Below are 25,476 nucleotides of genomic sequence, written 5' to 3' on the forward strand. Positions count from 1 at the left end.
CGCCAGGGGTCCCCGGACCCCACTCTGAAAACCCCTGCTTTATGATGACCTTCTTTTTTACTTATGGTCTCCCAGGCTAGAAATAATGCTAACTAGCAGCCAAATATCTATTTCAGCTTTGTTACGGCTCTAGGTTTCAGGCTACTGTTTAGGCTTTCTAAAACCTTGCCATTGGTTAAAGCAGTAATGCAGTGCTGGTTTGAACACCTATAGTATAAAGTAAATAACCTCCATTTTTAGCAATTTCTCCTGAGGCTGACTACGACCTTCAGCATCAATGTTTCACATACACAGCACATTTGCATTCAGGTCTGACTCTGTACAGCTACAGTATGCAACGCCCACTTTGCACAATCTTCTTAATTCCCAATGGATAGCATCACATCTCACCTTTCTTCTTCTCTCCTTTAACATTCTGTTTCATTCTGAAATACGTCATGTTATGAAAGCAAAACAGGTCACAGTTGCCGTTTCATGCTTGACTTTAACTATCATGCTGCACACAAAGCAAGGTGCACACCTCCCCTGAGCTGGAGATCCCTTAATGGCCTTTAACCCCAATCCCCAACGCGGCTCACACCACAGAGGAACCAGTCTCAAAATAATGACAGGTTGACAAACGAGACCCCCTCTCATCTCCAGCAGAGCAGTCTAACACCACAGAAAAGGAAAATGAAAAGAGAGGTATGGCCAGTGGTTCAGAAAGACCCTCATTGCCTCCTCGAAAGGGGCTATGCAGTCACGCTGCAGGGGAGCGCAGCACCGTGTCATCTGCACACACATCACATCCAATCTGGACAAGATGGAAGCGAAACTCCCTGCACCTTCTACACAGGTTTCAAATTAAGAAACACGCTGGGAAAACAAAACATAGAGGGGGGTAGGAAATGACAGGATTGAAGGATTGATTGGCAGAGCTCAGCTGATCCCAAATTTACACACACAGATAAAGGTGTTTTCTAAAATAGTGTTCCTGTTGCTCAACATTTCAAAGGTTGTGGGTTCAATCACAAAACAATACACATACACATTAGTTGTATAAACTGTAAGTTCATTACCAGCTTTGTTGTTTTAGCAAAGTTTTAATGTCCATCCATATTTATTTTTCACTCTACAAACAGAAAATACAGGAAATATGTACACAAAGTTAAAAACAAAACAATTTTCAGAACTAAATGTCTTCTTCAGGCATCAGTCAGTATTTAGTGTGACCTCTCTTGGCACGAAACACATCTTAAGCTTTTTTGTCCTAAAGTCATTCGATTAGAATTAGAAATTAGGATATAATTTCATTAGGTTTAAGAGATCCTGCAGCTGCCTGCTATTGCTCAAGTGGAAGGGGAGTTTAGCCTAAATGCTTGATACTTCATACTATTTTATTGTTTTTAATACTACATACACATTTCCTGTATTTCCTAGTTGTATTCTAATAAAGAGACGGAGAAATAATTATATATGATCACTATACAATTGCAAAACAAACAAACCTAATGGTACTGTAGCATGGTGGCCTAAGACCTTTGCACAGTACTGTAGCTTTGGATAAAAGCATCATTTTAATGCACAGAGGTGTAATTTTTAACTACACTGTAAAAAATACTTTGCTGCCTTAAAATTTTTTGTTGAATCAACTCAGATTTACAAGTCATTTCAACTGCCTATTATTTATCTTTACTAGAGATGAGTTGTCATAACTACAGGTGAGTTGTTATAACATATAAAATTAAGTTGACTTTTCTCAACTATATTTTACAAGTTGTGACAACTCATCTCTGTTGCCATGACTTGTAAATCTGAGTTAATTTAACAAAAAAATTAAAGGCAGCAAAGTATTTTTTACAGTGTACTGTATGGGCATAAAATAAATTCTTCATTTCACACATTTACAACTTTATGTATCCTGTGATGCAAATAACAGTGATGGAAAGGACATTTTTGGACTCCTTAAGGGCTCGTTATAGTCGTGCGTAGGTCCGACGGCGTAGCAGCGACGGCGTAGGTTCCGCGTCGGTTTTCATTTATACTTTTGCGTCGTCGTCCGCGTCGACGTGCAAACACACGCGCGACCGCTGGTGGGCAGTATCCACGCGTGTAACCACAGTAGCAGCGCGACCGTCAGAGAAGAAGAAGCTTGGCAAGTTAACCCACAAACGAAGAAGAAACAGCAACTTGTTGTGTATAATTTGAGAAGACCAGCAATGATGGAAGTAAATAAACAGCGACTTTTGATGCAGTTTGAGTTAAATCACTCCTCAACTTGGCTCATCTTTGTCTTCACCGTCACAAACGTAAATACCTATGACGCAGTTTTTTTTTTACCTGACGAGAGGGGTTCTGGTGGACCAATCACAGCGCTTGCGGCCTGCGTAGATCTGACAAAAATGTTTGCGAGGTGCGCATCAGGCTACGCAGAGCTACGCACGACTATAAATCGACCTTTAGTCTTGGCAATTTCATTGATAGCATTTAATACATTGTAAAATACACAATGACGGACTATTAAAATATGTTCACCTTGGCCTTTCCCCCCCACATTTTGTATCATCCAACGTTTAAACATGCTCATTACTCACACTTTCGCCATTTTGGCAACCAAATTCGAGTGGCGGAATTCGGAATTCTATAAGTAAAAGGTTTTTTTTCAAAAGATAGTAACAAAAATAAATAATGATGCCATTGTATAAAGTTTCCAAAATCTCTCACTGTTGTACATCACTGGATTACAACCATAACGTTTTTGTGTGTTTACTGCATTTTCTCTAATGACAAAGATCTCTCAATTAACAACCAATCTTGTCAAAAGTGCTAACCAGACATGATAGCTGCTCAAACTCATCTCTATTTCTAGAAGGAGAAAGGGAACTGGATGAGCGCAGGTAAAGAGGAGTGTACATGGCTGGTCACTCCATCTGCTCCTCCATCTGTTCTTGCTTTCATTTAGTGCCTGGTCCTTCTCTGAAATGCAGGATCCACCAAAAGCATGCAAATGGAGAGACTCGGCGTCATGCAGGGATGCACACCTCATCCTGCTCTGTCTTTCCTTTTAAATCAAGTTCACACATATGCTTTTACAGTATCTCACATATTGCATCTTACATTTCCAATCACAAGCAAACAGATAAATATATAAAATAAAGGACTTCCATTGAGTTAAAAGCCATAATCATCTACTTTCACACATTTAGTAGATGCTTTCATCCAACAGTACATTCAAGCTATACATTTTTTAACAGTATACTGTATAGATTCTCTGGAAATCGAACCTATGATATTTGCACTGAATCACCTCACAGAACAACATGATGGACGACATGCAAAAAAAATGCAAAATCTGCCTTGAAATGAATAGATCTCCCTGAATAATAATGTCATTTTAGCAAGTTCTCTGGCTTCAGCTACCAACATGCTTTTCTGTGCTAGGCGACATCCGGAGAGTCAAGAATAACACGGTGGAGCCGCAGGCCCCCCCTCCCCTGCCAAGCCCAATGCTATCCACAGCAGAATACTGCAGCAAGCAGGAGCCATGGTTGCTACAGGGATTAGGGAAATGTGTGTTCAACAATCATGATAAACAGGATGAGTTGGCTCACAGGCATCATGCATTATTCAGGTTCGCTCGTGGTGAAATTCCGCACACCGATGGAACCTTCACCGTAAATGCATGTTACAATTTTTCAACACGCAACACGACACCTCGCGAAATCCAGAAGCGGGCTGCACACAGGGCAATGAAACAAATACAGACAACATGAACGACCTGGAGAAAAACTAAAAGTGCGAAATAAAAGTGAAGCCTACTACGGCGGGGTTGTTTGAATTTAGCAGTGCGTCCCGTGGCTTCCGAAATGAACCGCATGCTGGAGGGTAAAACTGTTTGTGGGACTATCAGGTATTGAGGGAGGGCAGTAAGTTTAGCAACTGTAAGAGCACATTAGTAGCCTTGGAGAAATGCAAGAAAAATTAGGACAGATGTTATTTAGGGGCTGTTGTTTACCTCACATGCTCTGTTCAAGTCAAGCACTGACAGCAGCTGGATGGTTATGGATTTATGCACCGGGTTTATTTCACCTCAAACAGCTGGGCAGGGCCAACTGTGAGCTTAACTACACATTCTGACGACATCTGAACATTTTTCATTATTATTATTTTTAGTGCACCTCGACTCACTCCCTCTCCATATGTCAGTTTCTCTTTTTTCTCTCTATTTCGAACATTCTCGCTGCTTTTCTCTTTTTGAGAAGTTGTTCCCCATCCGGAAGGGCTGACAATAACCTCAATTTGGGATATACAAGATTGGTTATCAGCCAGTATTAGTGATGTTTGGGCATTAAGCAGATGCTTTATCCAAAGCGACTTACAGTGCATTACAAGGCGTACATTTTTTTTATCAGTATGTGTGTTCCCTGGGTTTGAACCCATGACCTTTTGGGCTGCTGATGCAATGCTTTACCACTGAGCTATACATATTTGATGCTTGCATATATTATGTTATCGCATACTGCACTATATATTCTTGTTTCTACCTATTTTCAGATTTTTGGTACTTTAGCATTCACCAGCCGTAATTTAAAAGAGCAGCAGTTGTTTACTACAATCACTACAATGGATTTGTGCTTAGCATATAGAAAATGTAAAGAAACATCAGTAGTTTAATGTTCAGTATTAATGGTTAATATATAAGTGAATAACCTTTATAAAATGTAATGAAATTCTCTCAATTTAGTTAATGAAAGTTAATATAACCACCAAACTATCGGCATCAGCTGATATCAGATAATCAGTCTGAATAATCGGCTAACAATATCGGTGGAAAATTTAATATCGGTGCATCTCTACTTTTAAAGTTTATTTTAGGGCCTCAAATATTTATAGTTGAATATGTCATGCATGCAATATATAACTATTATTTATTTATAATACTGCATGTTTACCCAACTCTGTTTAAGATTAAACACACATTCACACTGTCTTGTGTAATAACTAATCCATCAACAAAATCAATTGGTTTTAACCTTCAAAATTTAGGTGCTTAGGTTCTATCTAACCAGCATCCCAGATGTCTTAACATCTAGTTAAACCATGCAGTAGATTTATGATACGTTTTTATAGATTATAAACAAACTACCACAATAATTTTTTTTATATACATTAATTGTTTTTAAGTATTACTAAAATAAAATTTAGTTTTATCTGTACTGGCAATTGTTTCAGTGTAACACTGGTACATCCCTGTATAATCCACATAAGACAGGATCCTCTTGTACTGCTTGTTGTTTACAGCTACAGTAACTAGCAATGACATCATCACCCATCTTTATAGGTTAAATAACTGGATAATTTCCATAATTTCCACAAAAAGTTTCAACAACGCGGCCATCCAGAATAAACTGTACTGTACTGTAAGGTGCATAACTGGACAGTAGAGACTTAACAAAATGAACCAACAGCTTGTGCTCACCCGCATTGTGAAATGGGGTAGGTGTTCTTTGTTCATCTGTAAAAACAACCAAATTAAATTTCTCCTTGGGAGCGAAACAAAAGGCTAAAACAAAATCCATGCTCGAGTGGCTCTTCCTAAAGATAAGACGGACTGAAAAGAAACACAATTACCACGGTAACAGTAACGTCAGCTCAGCTGCTCTTTCTGACTCACTGTCAAGGCTGAAGTGACAAAAGAAGAGATATTTTTCCACTGTGGGGCCGAGGTGACAAAGCAGCAAATGTCTCTCTCCCCTACGCTATCTTTTCTTCACGCAACACAATGGACACAAATTCTGTGAATGAGTGAAGCGTCTACAAGTCTTGGCTGATTACTTTATACATGAGAGAAAATGATGCTTCCATCCTGGCACCATTCTTTTGTCCTCATTGAAAGTGAAATTCTTTACGAAGTAAAAAAACTGGGAGCCAGTCACATTTTTAGTGTACACAACACAGCCACAGTGACCCCTAAAAGTTTTCAAACACGTCACATTTAAGCACTGTATGTAACAAGGAATAACCAAATAATAGAAACGTAGCTGTGGTTGTTCTGCTATAGATACCTGGGTAAAATTGAGAAGAGCTGACATATGTCCATACATTCATAAAGCAAAATGGTTGAAGTGAAGTTAGCTTTATGAAAAGATCTGGCATCATTTGTTGGAACACATGCATTAAATACCCAATATTACAAGTCATTTGTCTTAGTTTAAGTGTCCAAATTGCCCCAGAAGTGTCCAAATACACAATGTCTCGTGAACCATGAAATTTCTCTTTCTTTTGGCTAGTGAGACAAAAACTGAAATAATTAACGAAAAGATTTATCTCCCTATAAAGACAACAAGACTCACCTCTCTCACAGGAACGTCCCAAATAGCCCGTCCCAGAGCAGTCACACACGTAACGGTTCCAGCCCTCCCTGCAGGTGCCACTGTTAAGGCACGGGTTGCTCAGACACTGCTTAGGTGGTTCCTTTGAACAGGACGGCTTCACCCCTACAGCCCTCTGGACCTCCGCTATCCGCCTGATGTCTTTGCTCTGGCCGTCCATGAACAGATCTCGCACGCATCCCACATAGCCGTAGTTCAGCAGAGCAGTCCACACCTCCGTAGGGAAGATCAGCCCAGCGCGATCCTCTGGCAGGCCTCCCAGGTAGAGTATGTCATCCAAGTCCAGGATCTCGCTCTCCCCGGGAGCATTGTAGGGAGTACGGATCGAATTAACTGAGATGGTGCCTATAAAGAAACCATTTAATTTAGTCAACAATGCCAAAGTAACATTTTAAGAAGTTTTGATGAGACATTACAGATGCAAATTAGGCTCTTAAAGCAGAGTGAGATTAAATTTCTCTCGAAATAAAACTTTTTTTTGCATTTAGAGCACACAGAGAGCGTGGAGGAAAATCCAGATCTCTCAATTTAAATCTCAGTTATGAGTTTACCATCTAAACTTGTTATGCCTTCATATATCCTATTTCCTGAGATTTTTGCCATTATTGTTTTATTATTTAATGAGACATAACTTTTGCTGAGTTATCTGTATAATCTTCAATTTACAGTAATTCTCTGTATATCCCCCTTCCCAAAAAACCCACCTTGAACCAGTTTTAGCTGATCTGTTAACTTACCTGTGAAAATCCTTCTAAAACTAATAAAATATGCCAGACTAACCAGCTTGGTCATGATGGCAAATCAGCAAATGGTTTGTTTAAAGTTAAAGGGCACATATACAGTAGACCAGTGGTCTCCAACATGGCTGCCCACCAAAGCACATTCTATTAATAGCTTCAATTTTATTATTTATTTATTACATATTTTTATATTAGCTTGGTTTATTTTATGTATGTTAACATTTGAAAAAATGTTTTGAGTAGACTACATAAAAGAACTAGCCCTCCAGATTGTTTTATCCATTGTGGAGGTTGGAGACCCCTGCAGTAGACTATTTGAATGGTAGGTGTGGCAATATTTGTACATATTTTTAGAATACCAGGTCTCACAGCATAAACATTACTAAAGGATTTTTATTTGCAAACAACATATTTATGAAACAATTTTTGGGTGTCTAAATATGACAGCGCTAATCAATACACAAAAGACAAAGATTGAAAAAGCAGTCTCCATAGCAACAGGAGACAATTGTACCATGTGCCAGATTCACTGGATACTCATCACTATCAAAAGGGCAAATAATGAAATAATCCTTCAGTCCTATTCATTTCTAATTTACTGGTTGTGACTCATTCAGTTACACAAAGATTTTAATCTCAGTTCGCCCTCCATTTTACGGTTTACCTCTAAAACAACCACTCGTACGGGAACAGTGCGTTTAAAATAGAGATGATGACGAAAAGACAATGCTCTCAGGTGAGGCGAGCCTTTCATTCGCTCTAATAGCGTTAAAACACTTCCACGAGTTCTGTAATAACCCTCATTGTTTTTCTGGCAACTCCAACAAACAGGCATTTAAACGCGGCCAGCGATTCAGACTTTTCCTTCTCATTTTCCACTGTTATGCGCTGCCATTATTCACGCCTTGAAGGCAGTTACAAAAGCAAAAGCCATTACTGGCAAGATAGCGGAGAACAGGCAGGGATTAACACAAAGCTCTGGCCACTGTTGAATCCTGTTTATTAGTGTCTGACACACAGTCCAAACTCAATAAAAGGAGGCTAAGAATTAGAGATGTTGCCCTTTCACTGCCACTATCTTTCTTCTTTAGAAGAAGGCAGCTTCTGTTATAAGGACAAATTAGTGGGGCTGTACCTAAGGGGTCAAGCAGTAAGCAGTAAGTGACGGACACTTTTACTGTACACGTTTGGCACTCAAAGCGTTAAAGAGCCTGTGCTTGACTATCAATTTTTTAATTACATTCTATTCAAATGGGCAACTTGATAGGAAGAAATAATAAGAGTCTCGGCCCATTATTTTAGCATTTAGTTAACATGACATCCATGTGCTACATAAGATTTCATGGTTTGAATAAGGCAATCGGCAACACTGCGTTCATACCAGACGTGGCAAAAACGCGCTATTCGTGCATAGTTGGACGCTTGAACATTTTGAGTTTACCGTATTTTCCGGACTATTAGCCGCGTTTGTTTTCATAATTTGGCTGGTGCTGCGTCTTATACTGTAGTCAGGTGTGCCTTATAAGTCAGTATGAATTAATTTTGACATTTATGTGGCAAGAATCTGCTATATGCTGCTCCTGTATTTATGTAATTCAATGAATTCAGTAAAGTTGAATGACGAGCCTGTGAACTTCATGCTAGTTGGCTTAATTTAGCCTATTCAACCTTTTAGGTAAGTTCTGTATACTGTGTTTTATCTTTTAAATAACTGATAATATAACTTAACGTACAGATATCTATTCAGCGTGCTGTTTTGTGTGCTATTGTTTAGTTGAATAACTTGCCTTTGCAGATTAAGGGCCCTATTTTAACGATCTAAGCGCATTGTCTAAAGCGCACAGCGCAACGTCTAAATGGGGGTGTCCTAATCCACTTTTGCTAATTTAACGATGGGAAAAATGGTTTGTGCACCCAGCGCATGGTCGAAAAGGGTTGTTCCCATTTTTAATGAGTAATGGGAGTATTTTGGGCAACGTGCAATAAACCAATGAGAGTCTCAGCTCTCATCCCCTTTAACTCTTTCACCGCCAGCGTTTTTAAAAAAAGTTGCCAGCCAGCGCCAGCGTTTTTCATGATTTTCACCAAAGTTTAATGCCTTCCAGAAAATGTTCTTCTTTAAATAAATAAACATACAATATACCAAATGAAAGAACAGACCCTCTGCTTTCAAACAAAAAAAACCGTTTCATCCTACCTTTAGTGGTTCTTTTGCAATCAGCTTTTGAATATGGGTAGGTTTTTGCAAAAACACCATATTTTGAGCAAAAAGCAAAAATAATTCCATATTTGTGACGGACTTTTCATAGAGATCCCATTCAGAGCGATCTTTAAAACAGACACGGGCATGCAGCAGCTTGCCATAGGGAAATACTTCCGGTTTTAAAAAGTTGCCACCTGGTGGATAATAGCGGTATTGCGGAAAGACGGAAAATCTCGTCATTGGCGGGGAAGCGTTTTCTCTTAATTGACGAGATATCTCGTCAATGGCGGGGAAAGAGTTAAAAGCAAGTTGCGCTGGTGCTAAATCTAATCCCTATTTAGATGACAGACTTTGTAAACTGAAAAACTAAGCGGAGGAAGAAGATCCCCAGTTTAAGATTAATGTTAAAGCAGCACTTTAGTTTTTTTACCTTTAAATAATGTCTCTAAAATTATTTCAGTGATAGAACAACTTTTAACTGGACAAATTGTACTGTTGCTGAAACCTGAGCAGCCTCCCAGCTGCTACAAGCACACTCTGAAAGTGGCGGTGGAGGGTAGGAAACACAGCCCCGCCCCTCCCCCTGCCTGCAGAAGAGTGTCTGATACCAGGCACTGTTGCGCTTTTCAACCACATGGGGGAGCTGTAAGTCATTTTTACATGGAAACTACATAGTGTTGCTTTAAATAATTGTGTTGTTTTTCACTTGTGTTGAAATTGTTATTTTTTTATTAAAACCTTTAAAACCCGTTTTCTTTTAGTCATGGAAGTAAAAAACAGGCTTTTAATTGCTTTAAATGTATGGCTATCCAATATCATCAAAAAATAATTTACAAGTATGTAAGAAAAGGTTTGTAATCTAAAAATACTTCATTTGTAACAAACAGGAGATAAAGAATTTACAAACGGCTCTCCGCACGTTTCAGCACTTGGACAGCGTCAGTTTTTTTAAGCATTACTTAAAAATGTTTCTCATCTCACCATATCCACAGGTACAGAGTCATCATATACAATAAATCAGTGAGGTACCATTTAAAAAAAAAACATTTAAAAACAGATTCATTTCTTCAAAGCAAAGCATTTATTTACTTACCATGCTGCAGGTGAAGCAGCTCTTTGTGCCTTCTAACGTCTCATAATTAGTCCTCATTTATGTCCAAGAGACTCAATAATAATCGTTTACATTCAATCCTTTAATCTTTCATATTTAAAAGCGTTTTTGTGCTGCTGCGCATTCATGTATGTGATAAGCAAACCCGCGTTGTTCTCCCATTTATAGGCGCATATTACTAATGCACTCTTTAAATTACAAAAAACATATTGCGCCTTTATCTTTATACCAGGATTTTGTTGGTCAATGGCGTAGTCTATTTTAGTTGCCTCAAAATAGCAAGGTGCCAACAATGCGCCTGAACACACCTTATTTTCAGACCAGAACACCCATGGGCGCAAAAGGCAACGTGGCGCTAAACGTGAAAATGATTATTGCGCAGGGTGGAAACTAGCAAATGATACTTGCACAAAAGAGCCGGGTGTAAGATAGAGCCCTAAATGTCTGTTCTTTGGCTTGGATTTTGTGAAATAATTTTCTAAATAAATTCAACGTATAGTGTACTGTGACTAACATATGTTATATCGTCTTAATGACGCATTTTTGAATGATGTGGGTTATACTCCAGAGAGACTTATAGTCCGGAAAATACGGTACTTGCTTCTTTCGCACATGAAAGCAGCGAGTAAAAATCTAGTCATTCGAGACATTCACACAGAAATTTGCATCATAGGAGGGGCTTCTTCTGCCTCCAGTTCAGATTTTCAACGCTCAATTCGTGCAGAAATCGCCATCTGTGCTTTCCTGCGCCATTCGCGGCAGGATGCTTATTCGCCTCTTTGCATTGACTTAACATGTATATGACTCGCGCTTGCCGCCTCTTTCGTGGCTGGTGTAAACGCTACATAAGATTTTAAGTTGGATGCTAGCTTTCAAATGCCTCAGAAAAAAATCACTTTTCCCAAAAAACATTTACAAATTATTATTAAACACGTCTATAAACCGATCACAAGAGAAAACAGCAGGTCTGTTAGCAAGTGTGCATGTGTGTGTGTTTATTTATACAAGTGCCAAGGTTCTAGTAAATGATCTATTTGTTCATAGATCCGAGAGTTATTTTCATCATTAATGGCTATTGTGGGAATTATAATAAATGGCCTTAGTATCGCTCTGCTGTGTGATGTAAAGCTCTGGGCCCAAGCTCAATTCTGCGTCACGCACCTCCAGAAAAGTCCTCCTGGAGATTAACCGTGATTCCATACGCCGATTACGGGCTCGTGTATCTGACTCATTATTCACATCCACAGCCAGTGAAATGCAAGACATGGTGGGGCGGTAAATTATAATTATAGTCTGAGTAACTCATTCCCTGACACCTGTTTCAACAAATACAGAAACATAGTGCCCCACCTATTATTCTGCACTTGATATACAACCATAGAGATGCCACTTGTAACATGCTAACGGTGTTAGTAAATAAGAATTTCATTTTTCTTTAAGCCTGCAATAAGTCTGCATAGATTTGATGAGGCATAGCAAGACTATTTCTCCCCCCCCCCTCTCTCTCTTTCTCTCTCTATCTTGTCGTGTTCTGCGGACTTGGCGACTATAGCCCTAAACAGCAGCCAAACATCTCCCGCGGGTCAAAAGTAATGAGCATTCTTCATCATCCCGACTTCTATTCACTGTGTGCAGTGATTACACAGCTCTGCCTAATGCTGGCTCTCATTTATACACACACACACACACACACACACACACACACACACACACACACACACACACACACACACACACACACACACACACACACACACACACACACACACACACAGTGGCATGTGGTGAACATCTAAAATCTGTGTCTGAGGTTAAATTTGACCTTTAATCTGGCTCAAATATATATACAGTATATAGTACAGTATATAGCTTATATGTTTTAATTTTATATTACAGTTCTTAAGATGTAAAAATACGTACCTCCTTTAAACCTTTAGCCACTGGAACAATTTATTGACACTGTAAATAATTATGTCATAATTTGCAATATTTAGTGTTTCGATTTTTTTACTGACAATTTCTTAGCTCTGAGAAAAAGGCACATGACAGACAGATACATGAACATACTGTACTGTACAGTATGTACATACATATTAATAGAAACATATATGTTTGCACACACACAAACACACGTGCAAAACACCGGCGTGCCCACACTCGCCCGTACGCATGCTCTGCAACAGGACGTCTGCCCATATATGATCAAACGGTGTGGGCAGCCAACTCACGGAGGCAGGCGAATGACACAGTTCCATCTGCAGGCCTAAGAGAAAAGGCCCCATCTGTCAACGCCGCTTCAGATGCCCATGAAATGCCACTAGGAGAAAAGGTTTATTCTCTCTTTTAACTTTCAACTGTGTCTGAACTCAATGGCTGCCACGCGCTGACTATGAACCCCGGAGAATACGATCAAACCCAGCTCCATGGATTGAATCTATCATTTGATGAAAAGCCATGGCAAAAAGGCCCTACTTTGTTAAACAGGCTGTACCTATTCCCAGTCGAATAAGTATTGGGCATGAAACAAAAATATGACTCTTGGTTTAGAAATCTCAATTTTCGAACTGCTCCGTAAGACATTTAATTTTCTCCACATAACTCCATATCCTGATGTACGTCAAAACTAATGTGGGTGACTGGCGTTGCTATATCCGGAGTGGAAAGCGGAGAGATTCACACCGAGGCAATAACCACAGATCAATACGGCCTTTTCCCAATGTTTCTGGGGTTTCACAGAAGAAAGAAAATGAACCAATGGCCACTCTTTGGACTGCAGGCAAACAGCATCGACGTGTGAGGAGAAAGGGAATAGCGTGCGAATTAGCGATGAAATGTCTTTACTTGGCAGAGCCGTGCACTAACTCGCTCACTCCATTGGGAAACCAAATGTGGTTTCCATGGCAACTCCATCGGAGAAGATGGAGAAAGAAAAAGAGGAGGAAGACAGGAAAGACTGCGGGTACTGTTCATATTCAAATGTTTGCCTGACAGCATACTCTGAAAGGCATGGTTATGACTGTTGTAGGGAACACTGCTGCCTTTACTGTGTCAATATTTCGGAAGACCTTGATCGAGTTTATCGAAAGCACATCTGAAGAAAAACTGCGGTGGCGACTGTAGAGTACTTGTTAAAATATATTAATAGTTTACCTCTTGAGACTCTTTTCTGTTCTGTTACACCATTTTAGATGTTTTTAATGCAAGAACACATCTATTTATGTACATACAGTATAGATACTGTTACACATATTGCAATTTCAATTGAGCAGGACATTGCACATCCATTAAACTGTTACTTCACTCCACTGCCCTCAGGACATAGATACAGAAATGCATTTTTTTTTTGAAGTTTTTTAAATGTGTGTTTATGTTCTGCTGAATGATGCTGTGAAAAATAATTTCCCCTAAGGGGGGCAATAAAGTCTAAAGTCAAAGGGCCCTTTCATACACCCAGTGCAATGCAGCGCAAAGTGCATTGCAAGTGTTTTTTTGCTAGTTTTAGCCTAGCGAAGTTGTAATTTTCACGTTCAGCACCACGTTGTTTAAATAGCAAATACATTTGCGCCCATTTTTGTGCCCATGTGCGTTCTGGTCTGAAAATGAGGTGTGTTCAGGCGCATTGTTGGTGGGTTGCTATTTTGAGGCAACTAAAATAGACTACGCCATTGACCAACTAAAACCTGGTCTAAAGTCACGTTAGTAATCTAATATGCTCCTTTAAACAAGATGACAATGCACTTTTGCTTATCACACACATGGATGCGCGGCAGCACACAAGAGTTTTAAAATATAAAATATTAAAGGATTAAAATGTAAAAGATTACTATTGAGTCTCTTGGGCATAAATGAGGACCGATTACAAGATGTAAGAAGGCGTAAAGAGCTGCTTCTCCTGTAGCCTGGTAAGTAATTTAATGTTTTGCTTTAAACAAATGCAAATATTGGATTAATTTTTTAATGTTTTTTTTAAATGCTACCCTATGGATTCATCATATATGATTACTTACAAACCTTTTCTTGCATATTTGTAAATTATTATTTTTATTACACTGATCATGTAAGCTATCCATACATTTACAGCAATTAAAAGCCTGCTCATTTTATTTCCATGACTAAAAGAAAATTACTTTTAAAGGTTTTAATAAAAAATATCAATTTCAATACAAATGAAAAAAAGGCAATTTTTACATCAATCCGTCTTCTTTATACGCTTACTTTTTCAGTTTACAAATTTTGCAATCTAAATAGGGAATCAGCATGGTGCAAGCACAACTAGCTTTTAAAGGGGATGGGAAATGAGACTCTCACTGGTTTATTGCACGTTACACCCAAAACACACCCACTACTCATTACAAAAATAGGAACAACCCTTTTAGACTGTGTGCTAGGCGCACAAACAATTTTCCAGTCATTAAATTAGCAAAAGTTGATTCGGACACGCCCTTTTAGACTGTGCACCGTGCGTTTTAGACCATGTGCTTAGATCGTTAAAATACGGCCATAAAAGTCAAAAGTCTACAGTATGCCAACATTGTAGTCAATATTGAAAACATGTAGATTTAATAGCGAAGTACACACATAAAAAAATAGTCTACCTGATCTTCCGTCTCTTTGAAAGTCAACGTGGTACCATTCCCCATCATTGACCTTTTTGTTGACGGCACGAGTTTTGGTGGTGCCCGAGCCCATGTCCAGCAGAAGGTACAGGTGGCCATCAAGCATCTCTATGGCGAAGAAATCCACCTTCAGTGTCTTGGGGCTCTTGGGGTCTTTCTGTTGCTGCGGTTTGGGTTTTCCATGACTAAAGAGGAGCAGGCCGTTGGGCTCAGTGGTGCGGAAGTCAAAAGAGATGGAACCAGCTTTTTTGGCGGTCCATTTGTCAAGGGTAATAAATGACTCGGGTGTCTCGAAGGTGACGGGGTCCAGAGTAGCAACGTTCTCACATTTGAAGGCCACCACACCGCTCACCTTCATCTTGGGGTCGCCAAGCTTGGCCAGTCGAGACAGCTCGAGCCTTACATCGTTGTTCTTGTACACAACCTTACAAAGAAACAAAACACGTATTCGTGAGTTAAATTGCAAAAAAATAAATAAAACATTGGTAACACAATTTACAGTGCATGTTTTAGACATTTAACACTTTAGATTTACATAATTAACAGTGAACACATGTAGTTTAGCAGTCGTTTCTATTATACAATAATTTCTCATTTACATTAACATTGTAAATTAAAGTGGGACTGACTTTGTAAACTGTGTTTTTATGCACATACTGAGTAACACCAATGACGTAAAGTAACTGTCCCATTAATAGTGTAATCCTAAATTCTGAGAGCATAATTAAAATCTGGGATTTAAAAAACTATTTAAACCTGGAAGTTTTAAACATTTCGCCAAATTTGAAACAAAGGAGTTTTATAAAGTCATTCTAATTTAAATGCACAAGAAGCACTTACAGTACAGGCATTGTTTAATAACATTTTTTTATTAAATCTCTTACGCAAACTGTAACGCTAATTACCCGTAAAAATTGAATTTAATATTGAATTAGAAATATAAGCAAAATGAAAACTTTTCCACTCACGGTCCATTTTGACATTCAAAATGTTTGTTCTCAAAATGAAAGGAATCCATCACTGCGCTATATTTATCTTGCGTTAACCTAGCTATGTAATCATCCACATGATTTTTTGCTATTTTCCTATTCACATCCGCATAACAGAGAGCTTTTTTCTGTTCCCTCCAACTGCGGCACGACACTTCTTTCCTCTACAAGCCTAAAACTGTGATTTACACCTGAGCGTCAGACTGTGAAGTGTTCACACTAACCCTCTCTTTTAATTCGATTCTGTTCGAGCCCTCGGCAGGAAAAAGATAATGGTATGCGGATGCAATGAAAGCCTATTGATGATGCTTCAGAAATGCCAATCACAAAGAAGGCACAAGAGCCTTTACAACCATTAATGGTCAGCAGAAGTGCACCCCCCTCGCCGCTTCATAAACCCGCACTGGGGAAAAACAGAAGTGATCTATGATAAAACACCACACAACATGGCCGATGGAGATGAGTGCATTACAGATGAGAGGTTAGGGGGAGGGACAGCAGGTGAAGGACGATGCATCTGTCTGTGGCGCCTGATCGGAGCACTTGGGAGGCTGGAAAGCTCTGACCAGCAGCCCTCTGAGAGGAGGGGTCCATTAAAACAAATGTACTAATGATGAATGGGCTTCTCGTGCACCCTGCTCTAAACGCCCGAATAAATCAACCTCGGCATAAATAACAACTCGCTCGTGAGCGCAAACACACACCTAGAGGCCCTTCACGCACCTCACGTACATCCATAACTCTCAAATTACTTGAAAAATATCACACGTAACCTTTCCGAAGCAAAATAATTACAAAGCGAAACGTTGAAAGGTCCCAGGTACTGCCTGTGCAGTTGCCTGCAGGCTTTTAATGCCAATAGGTTTGTGAATGAATGAAGAAGAGGATCCATTCAGAATCCTCAAGTATGGCTAGTCGCGTCCTAGTTCAAAGCACTACCACGCTCGCTAACGCAGGTCGTGGACCTCGGGCCTGCTGCTAATCTGTGAAAATAATAGACAACAGACACGAAACGCCTACACGAGCAGCATCAGACCGCGGCGTACTCGAGTCTGCACTTTCATGTTCTGACACTGATTGATTGCTTGTGGATTGGTTTTGAGATGAAGGCTGGAGGCTGTGAGCACAAACATGGGGTGAGTCTGCGCTGTTTCGACGCTCATCACATTCACATATTTGACAAAATTGCATCTTTATGTTTTTTGTCATCTCTCTGCCTTTTTGTAGGAATTTGTGAGCAGATCAATAAAAGTGGCAAAATTGCATTAAGAAAGCCACTAGCATTACTGTCTACATGATATATTATCAACTTCCACTGCTTATACACTGCTTGTGTAAAGTAGGATGCGACTAAAAGGATAAATGTCACTGAGCAGCTCTTGCTAATTGTGGGTCTGCAGGTTAATGAATGGATTACCAGAGCTACAGTGCTTTGGGTTTAACCAAAAGCAGTCATTTATTAGCAAACTGGTTTTAGAAACCCATATACTGTATATTTTGCTACAAAACCATGGTTAATAAATGTATACTGTAGTAAAACCATGGTAATCAATGTAGGGAAGCAAGGATGTAGAAAGGATGTAGGGAAGCGAGGCGATTTTGGACTCTACACCCTAAAAAAAGTGATTCATAAGTGGTACTATAGCACTACTACTGTAGCACCATTTATGGTTCTACATAGCACCATATGTTTCTACACGGGTGCTATAAAGAACTTAAATTGGTTCCCATATGATTATGAGCCAGGGAACCACTTTCAGTGCTATTTAGCACCACGTTTTAGTGTGTAGGATTGTGTATGTCGGTTATTCAATTATCTGTCATTCTTACTTTTTGCTAGCCTAATAATTTATTCTTAGTAATCATGTTTGTAAATTTCACCCTGCGCATTGGTAAACATTGAGTTAATGTTCTTATTTGCATATTTATGAGCTTATTAACACTGACTGGACAAGTATACTACAGCATGCGACCTGCTTCAATACCTGCTTACCCATTTGTGGAAATGTCGCCACATAAATCTGTTCTTGTTGTCTAAATCTTTACAAATATACACTGAAAAAATTATCTTTATAACTCCACTTAACAGGTTTTATGTTAACATTAAAGAATGTTTACCCTTTAGATGCTTAAGTAAAACACGGGGCAAAATGTGTTAGCTAAAGATTATTTGCATGTAAGCAGTTTAATTACTTTTGGTGTACAAGGCAATTTAATGAACATTTATTTTGGTAACACTTTACAATAAAGTTGTATTTGTTAACATAAAAAAAAATGCTGAAAACTTTAAAGGGGCCATGGCATGAAAATCTGACTTTTTCCATGTTTAAGTGCTATGATTTGGTCCCCAGTGCTTCTATCAACCTAGAAAATGTGAGTTTAGTTAATTAGTTTTGTAAACCTTTCTCTGAAAGCATGTGAAAAAATAAGTCGTTGAAATTTGGCGCTCCTTATGATGTCATTAGGAGCTCTTATTATATTAATACCACCACTTAACCTGCACTATCCAACCACAGCACTGTCATTTAGTGCAGAGAGAAAGACAGACAATTAAGTTTCAATTGCAACAAACCACCATCATTATGATCAGTGTTTACACTACTTCTGCTCATTTGCATTTTAAAGGACACATCCAAAACGGCACATTTTTGCACACACCTACAAAGTGGCAATTTTAACATGCTATAATAAATTATCTGTATATCACATATGTGCTCTGGGGACACCAAAGATTTATTTTACATCTTAAAAAAGTCGTGTGACATGGCCCCTATAATGCGTATTGTTAATTCATGTTACCTAATGCATTTGCTAATGTTAACAAATACAACCTCAAATGTAGTGTTACCAATATTTTCTATATATAAATCTAATTTCTGAATTGTTATTTCAATTGCAGTTTACACAGTGTCACTTTTAAACATCAAAGACATATTTTTGCATCACACAGGGAAACAACTTCTTGCAACGGTTTTACTTCACCAGCTGGTGTGCCACAGGACTCTAGATTCCGCAGGGATATGAGTCTAATTTGAAGAAAGAGAAATGGTGGATGAGACAAAATGTTCTCCACAGTTTACCTCTCAGGAGCACTACGATCACGGATGAATCGTAACAAGAGTTGTGGCCAGTTATATATCACAGAGAATCAGACCCATTAAACAGTGTGATTCATCAGGCAGATTTTTACATACTCATAAATTTAACTGTTTTTATTTACTTACTTATCCTATTTGTCACACTCTGGTTTATTTGTTAGTTCTGTTGACAATCCGTGACCCATTTTCAAATTAACACTGTTCGGATGTGAGAAAACTTCATCAGAAATGTTAATTATAGAACGCATTTCAATGTTGGGTTTCGGCATCCAAGTCTGTGGCACTTGATGAATAATTCCTTCAGTTGATATGTGTGTTAAAAGCTTTTACAGGCAGAGAGATCAGAGCAGAGATAAAGAGCACAGGGACACTTTCTAGAAGAAAATGAGGAGATGCGTTTAACTGTATACGTATCGTATCAGCGCTTTTCAGACAGATCCGCATGTATACTACATCGATTTGAGTCAGTTTCAGTGGTTTTGTGTGTATCCAGACATTTCTTGAGACAACACAGTGTTTACATTATATTACATTACTTATTTTAAAACAAGGAAAAAGATTGGATAGGGAAAGCTCTGCAATGTGGATGTGGCCTAAATGTCTCTCTGAGAGACCAGTACAACACCGGCTAAATGTCTAAAACAACAGATCAGTCTTGGAGATCAAACCGTTGACTTTTGGGTCAGGAGTCCGACACCTAACCATTAGGCCATGACTACCTATTTTGACTTTTAAGTTTCAGTATGTACTTCTTTCCTCTGGTGTCAACGTGCAAATGTGTCCTAAATACAGTGCAGACTTCTAAATGACTCCTATGCAAAAAATTTCTTTACATTTTTTTCCTTGTCATCATTTTTTCAAAATCCAGATATACATAGGTGTCATTTACACTAGGGACGCTGGGGACTTATCTCCACCACTTTTTGAAATGGCTGATTTTGTCCCCACCACTTTTTGAAAGCATTTGGTTAAAATGTTCTGAAAAATCAAGCAATTCATGCGGGACTTACACTGCAAAAAATTATAAAAAAAAAAAAACTTTGTCAAAATATTCTGTAAAAATATGTACAAATTCTTAAATTAAGATGCGCAAAACGACCCAAGAAAATAAGTCTAGTTTTTAGTCTAGTTTTTAGACCAAAAATATCAAATTTAAGTGATTTTGTGCAATGGGGTAAGCATTTTTCTTGAAAAAAAATTTAAACACTAAATTTAAGAAAAATTCAAGAAAAATGTTCTCACCCAATTGGCATATGTTTTTGCTTGTTTAAAGCATAAATTCACTTAAATTGTTTAGTTTTTGTTTAATAACTAGACTTATTTTTTTACGTCATTTTGTTCATCAAGAAAATACATCTTGATTTAAGAATTTTTTGATATGTCTAATGAATACAAGACAAAAAATCTAAGTAAGAAAGTCAGATTTTTAAGAAAAAAATTCTTGGTATTTTTGTCTTGTTTTCGGTAAAAGTATAAAAAAATTCTTAAATTAAGATGCTTTTGCTTGATGAGCAAAAATTGAGTTTTTAGACCAAAATTATAAAATGTAAGTGATTTTGTGCATAAAACAAGCAAATGGGGTAAGCAATTTTTTCTTGAATTTTTCTTGAATTAAGTGTTTAAGAAAAATTTTCACGATTTTTTTGCTTACCCCATTGGCAGATTTTTTTGCTTGTTTTATGCACAAAATCACTTACATTTGGTATTTTTGGTCTAAAAACTATACTTATTTTCTTAGGTCATTTTGCTCATCAAGAAAAAGCAACTTAATTTAAGAATTTTTAGATATTTTTACTGAAAACAAGACAAAAATACTAAGAATTTTTTTTCTTGAAAATAATTTTTTGCAGTGAACGACTGTTTTGTGGTCCAGGGTCACATATGTTGCGTTGTGTGCTTATAGTGTATTTTCTTTTACATATGTAATGAATTTCATTGTAATCATTGACTTAACGTGCTGCTGTTTTCTACCGTATGGTGCTTTGGCACAGTTCGGTTGAGCTGGTGTTGTAGGGACTGTTACATGTGCTGTCGACATTGTTGAGGGTTTTATGCTGAGTATTTTTGTGTTGTTGACCGGCCTACACTATGCCCATTTTTGATGTGCCGTTATTCAATATTTTTTCCTTCCTGCTGTGATGTTTTTTCATCTAATCTTTTGTCCCCACCACTTTTCAATACAAACTGACGCCCCTTCAGATATAATATATTAAACCTTACAGTGGGACTATATATTATATCAAATAAATAAAAAAAAATTTCAAAATAGTGGAATGATTACTGGCAATTTTCTTGCATTCACTTGGTTGAGGGCACGAGTAAATATAATTATGTAATGCAAAGTTATGTTGCTGTTTTTTTACAATTTTTTTAGTTTGTAGACTCACAAAATTAAAAACAAACATAAGTAAAAAAAAGTAAATGATAATTGAGACCTGCCATATTTGAAATCATGTGATCTTTACCTCTTTCAGGCATCCCATAAAGTTGTTGCTAACAGGAGATCCGGGCAGATCGGCAGTGCTGGGACTCCCACCGACATAGAAAAAGTCGTCAGAGCCCAGCATGGTGTAGTCCTCTTGAGTATATCCAGTGGTGGTCAGAATTCCATCCACGGATATTGTTACCTAGACAACAAAGCACAGGGAAAGGACACGCTATACTCACATATAACTTGAATACTGTTAAAGGGCTTTGGTCCCCCTGGTAAGGATTTGGATGCCTGCTTGTTTTGTTTTTCTTTTGCCTTTAATGCTTCTTATTTATGTATTCATTCATTATTTCTTTTCTCTGTTTACTGATTTAATGTAAACCCATTTTCATGTCTGTTTCAAAAAAATCTCTTATTTATTTCTTGTTTTCTTATTGTCTTTCTATATCTTTTAGGTTCTACTAGGCATTACGTTACAGTAGCTGAGGAAGTCTGCGGCACAATAGCCCAGGCTTAATGATAGCGGTGCCACAGAGCACAGAAAGTTAGTCAGCAGACACAAAAATGGTGTTAGTAGTATGTGTGTACTGAGAGTTAGTATTGTTTAAATCCAGTGAGTGTGAATAGTTTCAGGAGTTGTCAATGTATTTACATGTGATAAAACAAAGGACACAGCGTGCTTAGAGGTTAGAAATGAAAGCACAGGCAATCAGCGACACATTTTGCACACATCAGCTTGAATGGATGCATGCTTCATTATCCCTCCCTCTCTGCATGCAATACAATGGTTAGTAAGAACAATTATTATTAGAGATTAGATTGCACAGGAAAGACTTGAGAGAGAGAAGGGGAGGGAGAAGGACACATCGTGAGACCAACCACAGCATGAGGTGTCGGCATGCATAAGCATGTTCACATGAAACCAAAATTAAAGAGAGGATGACCGGCCACCCCTGCCAGCTTCGAATGAACAGTACCAATGTAGAAGTGTTAGTACGCAGAGGTGGCCGGGAAGCACGGCATGCTGAGTTATGGGTCTCGGAAACTGGCTGGACCAATTAAAGCTTCAGAACCAGCCAGCCTAGACCAATCGGTGAGCGAAACCTTATGCAAAAGAACCGAGATGCAAGATAACAAAAAGTAAAAAAAATATGAAAATAACATGGACGGGACACTAAAAGCTGAGTAAACCAATGAGAAGAAAAAGAAAAGGGGAATTTGGGCGGGACAGGGGAAGTAAGCGTAAAGATTACCAACCGCATTTTCCCCCTTTTTTGTTTAGTATTGATGTCTACGGTTCAAAGAAAGGAAAATAGACACACGGCAAACCCAAACTAAGAAACAATTAGAATGATATCTACCGAACAATGTAGTTTGTTTACCATAGCGTGTCCAATGCCTGAGTGCTTTGTGGAAAAGGGGGGAGAAAGGAAATTAAAAAACTGTGAACAGAACACCGTTCCTCAATCAAAAAAGATGGTCTCTTGCCAAGGTTAGTACATCAGCGTAGCACGTTAGTAAAAGGTAACAGGTTAGTAAATGACACATTCCATGGATGAAAGGTTAGTTTCTTTCCCAAAAGCAGGTTAGTAAACATTTACAAAGGGCAAAGGAAGAGAAGGAAAAGAGAAGCAGACAAAACATCTGCACCGTGGAGCTCCCAGTATCTGTTCCTCCGGGACACATCTAGTCTACTCTCTTCCAAAACACTGTCTCGTCCTATTCTTGGCTAGGTGCTGACTTTACTGATGACAAAACAGATGACTGAGGTTCTTATGTTTACTGCCTGTCCTAGCCAACTTCATCATTTCCAAACCTTGACACTTCAAACACATTCTGAGTTGACAGATGATGTTCTGATGTAATGCGGCGACAAGTGGCGCTATCATACGGTGACAGTAAAATATGGATATTAAAGCATGTGAGACTAAGTTTAATATTAGTCAGAATTATAGGTTAAGGGTATCACCCACGTATTTGCATCTAAACATGAAAATGTCGAATTTGTGAATATATGAACATGTTAGTAGCTTTTTACGGTTATTCTGCTACATGATATATCAATTATCACCATTACTAACTCCAAAAGTAATCTTAAAAAACTTCTTTCTAGTAGTGCATAAGAAATATGTCATTTTTAAATCAACTTTCAATAAGTAAATCTTTCATAATGTGAAATTGTAAAACACTGATCGCCTTAATTAAATGTTTATGGTTTAATTGATTTAGTTAAGTCTTGTTTGTTGCCGATAACTAATCTGAACGCCACCTAGTTATCCAATCTCGAACTCTGCCTTTTCTGCAAGGTTACCTGACGAAGGTTCCTGGTAACCTTCACATCATGCCAGGCATTGTCATTAAATTTCCCATTGACCGGCTCCACCAGGGCCTCGAAGGCCCCAGAGCCCAGGTTGATGACCAGCGAGACGGCGCCGTTCTTCAGCGCCAGGTTGACGTAGTCTGCGGACTTTCCGGTGTGGAGCATCAGGCCGTTGCGTTGCAGGGTCTTGAAGGAGAGCGTGATCTCGTCGCTGCTGCTCTGGATGGGGTTCGGCGACAGGTCGTAACAGAAATACTCCGAACCCTTGAAGGTGGCCACGTACTCCTCTCTCTCTGTAAGAACATGGAGAAACACGGCGCATTTAATGCAGACTAGTGATATTTAAGATACAAGGTGTACCACTAAATGCATTAATACCTGTAAGGCAATACACTGTGCAGTGTCTGGTTGTGTATTTGATTGTGTATGAGAGGGTAAGTTATTACTTAAGGAGTAATAGAAAGCAGATCACTTACTTCCCATCCATTGTGTTCCAGGAAAAAAGACTTACTGCATGTTATTACATTTATGGATAAAACCAAAAGCTGCAAGGGGTCAGATATAGGAACTTACCACAGTAAATCACAGCGTGATTGGTTGCTGTCAATACACACATACCTATGAGATTGAGGTCAGAGCCATCTTGGTCATAAATGAGAACCAAGGTCCTTGATAATGATGACCATAAATAAAGCAGCCACACATATCAGGACATAATTACCAAATCAGTCAGTGAGATCCATTACTGTAAGTGTGCCGGCACACAACCAAAAGCTCGCACGCACACACACGCCTGCTTTCTCTTCCCATTTGCGTGAGCAAGTCCGACTGTCACCCAGATTTGTGTTTATTTTGGGAACTCGGTTAAAATATTAACAGAACAGCCATTAATAAAGCGTGAAGTCCTATCTCCATTGCTACCTTCTTGACGGTAAATACAATTACGCTTCAGTTACAGTGGGCTGAGTCTGCCTCACATCCGGAATATTAATGACTTTAACCGGCAATTTAAAACGCCACTAAACCAAATTACCATAAATCCAAGAATCGGCAACACAATTAACCCAACACATAAGACTCGCTCATTTGCTCTGGAATTATCAGGAATATTCTCGAGATAAACCCTGGAGATTACAGCAAGGCTCATTTGCTTCATCTCTGTTCATACTTCATCCCCCATATCACTCCCTGTGTCCACTGCGAGTTTAATCAGCTTTGCCTTCGCTGATAAAGAATATATGTGTGCGTTTTGGGATCAAAGAGCCAAAGGGTGGTGCTGTATCTGGCTCTCATCCACCTTCTCTTAATACCACTGAGTCAGCGATATTGTGAGTCAGTGCAGGAAGGCACCTACAGAGACACCAACAGACAGGCTTTTGCACAAGCACACACACATTCGGCCACACACGGTTTCACACAGGTACTGTATATATAGTGAATGTCCAGAATAACATCTCTTATGAAGGTTAGCTGTAAAATGGCTGTCAAATGCCCCTTCTGATGTCAGTAACAGAGAGCTTTATAAAAGTCTTTCATCATTGTGACTGGCATCTCTCAACAGATTTTTTCTCTTCAAATATTCTCCAGGACATCAAAT

At 38.7% G+C, this 25,476-nt stretch overlaps 1 protein-coding gene across 18 annotated transcripts in view; it reads right to left on the reverse strand.

Annotated features, from left to right (window-relative positions):
* Positions 1-25,476, reverse strand: part of nrxn1a (neurexin 1a) — a 199,813-nt gene that overhangs the window by 97,801 nt on the left and 76,536 nt on the right. For all 18 annotated transcript variants that reach the window (XM_065242301.2, XM_065242302.2, XM_065242300.2 and 15 more), the window contains 5 exons: positions 23,871-24,172; positions 22,942-22,965; positions 21,594-21,755; positions 15,021-15,465; positions 6,333-6,716 (listed from right to left, as the gene is read on the reverse strand). In XM_065242301.2, coding sequence (XP_065098373.1) covers positions 6,333-6,716; positions 15,021-15,465; positions 21,594-21,755; positions 22,942-22,965; positions 23,871-24,172 — 1,317 coding nt within the window. The remainder of the gene's footprint in view (positions 1-6,332; positions 6,717-15,020; positions 15,466-21,593; positions 21,756-22,941; positions 22,966-23,870; positions 24,173-25,476) is intronic.

The sequence above is a fragment of the Paramisgurnus dabryanus genome, chromosome 1 (assembly GCF_030506205.2).
Source record: "Paramisgurnus dabryanus chromosome 1, PD_genome_1.1, whole genome shotgun sequence".
Lineage (NCBI taxonomy): Eukaryota > Metazoa > Chordata > Actinopteri > Cypriniformes > Cobitidae > Paramisgurnus > Paramisgurnus dabryanus.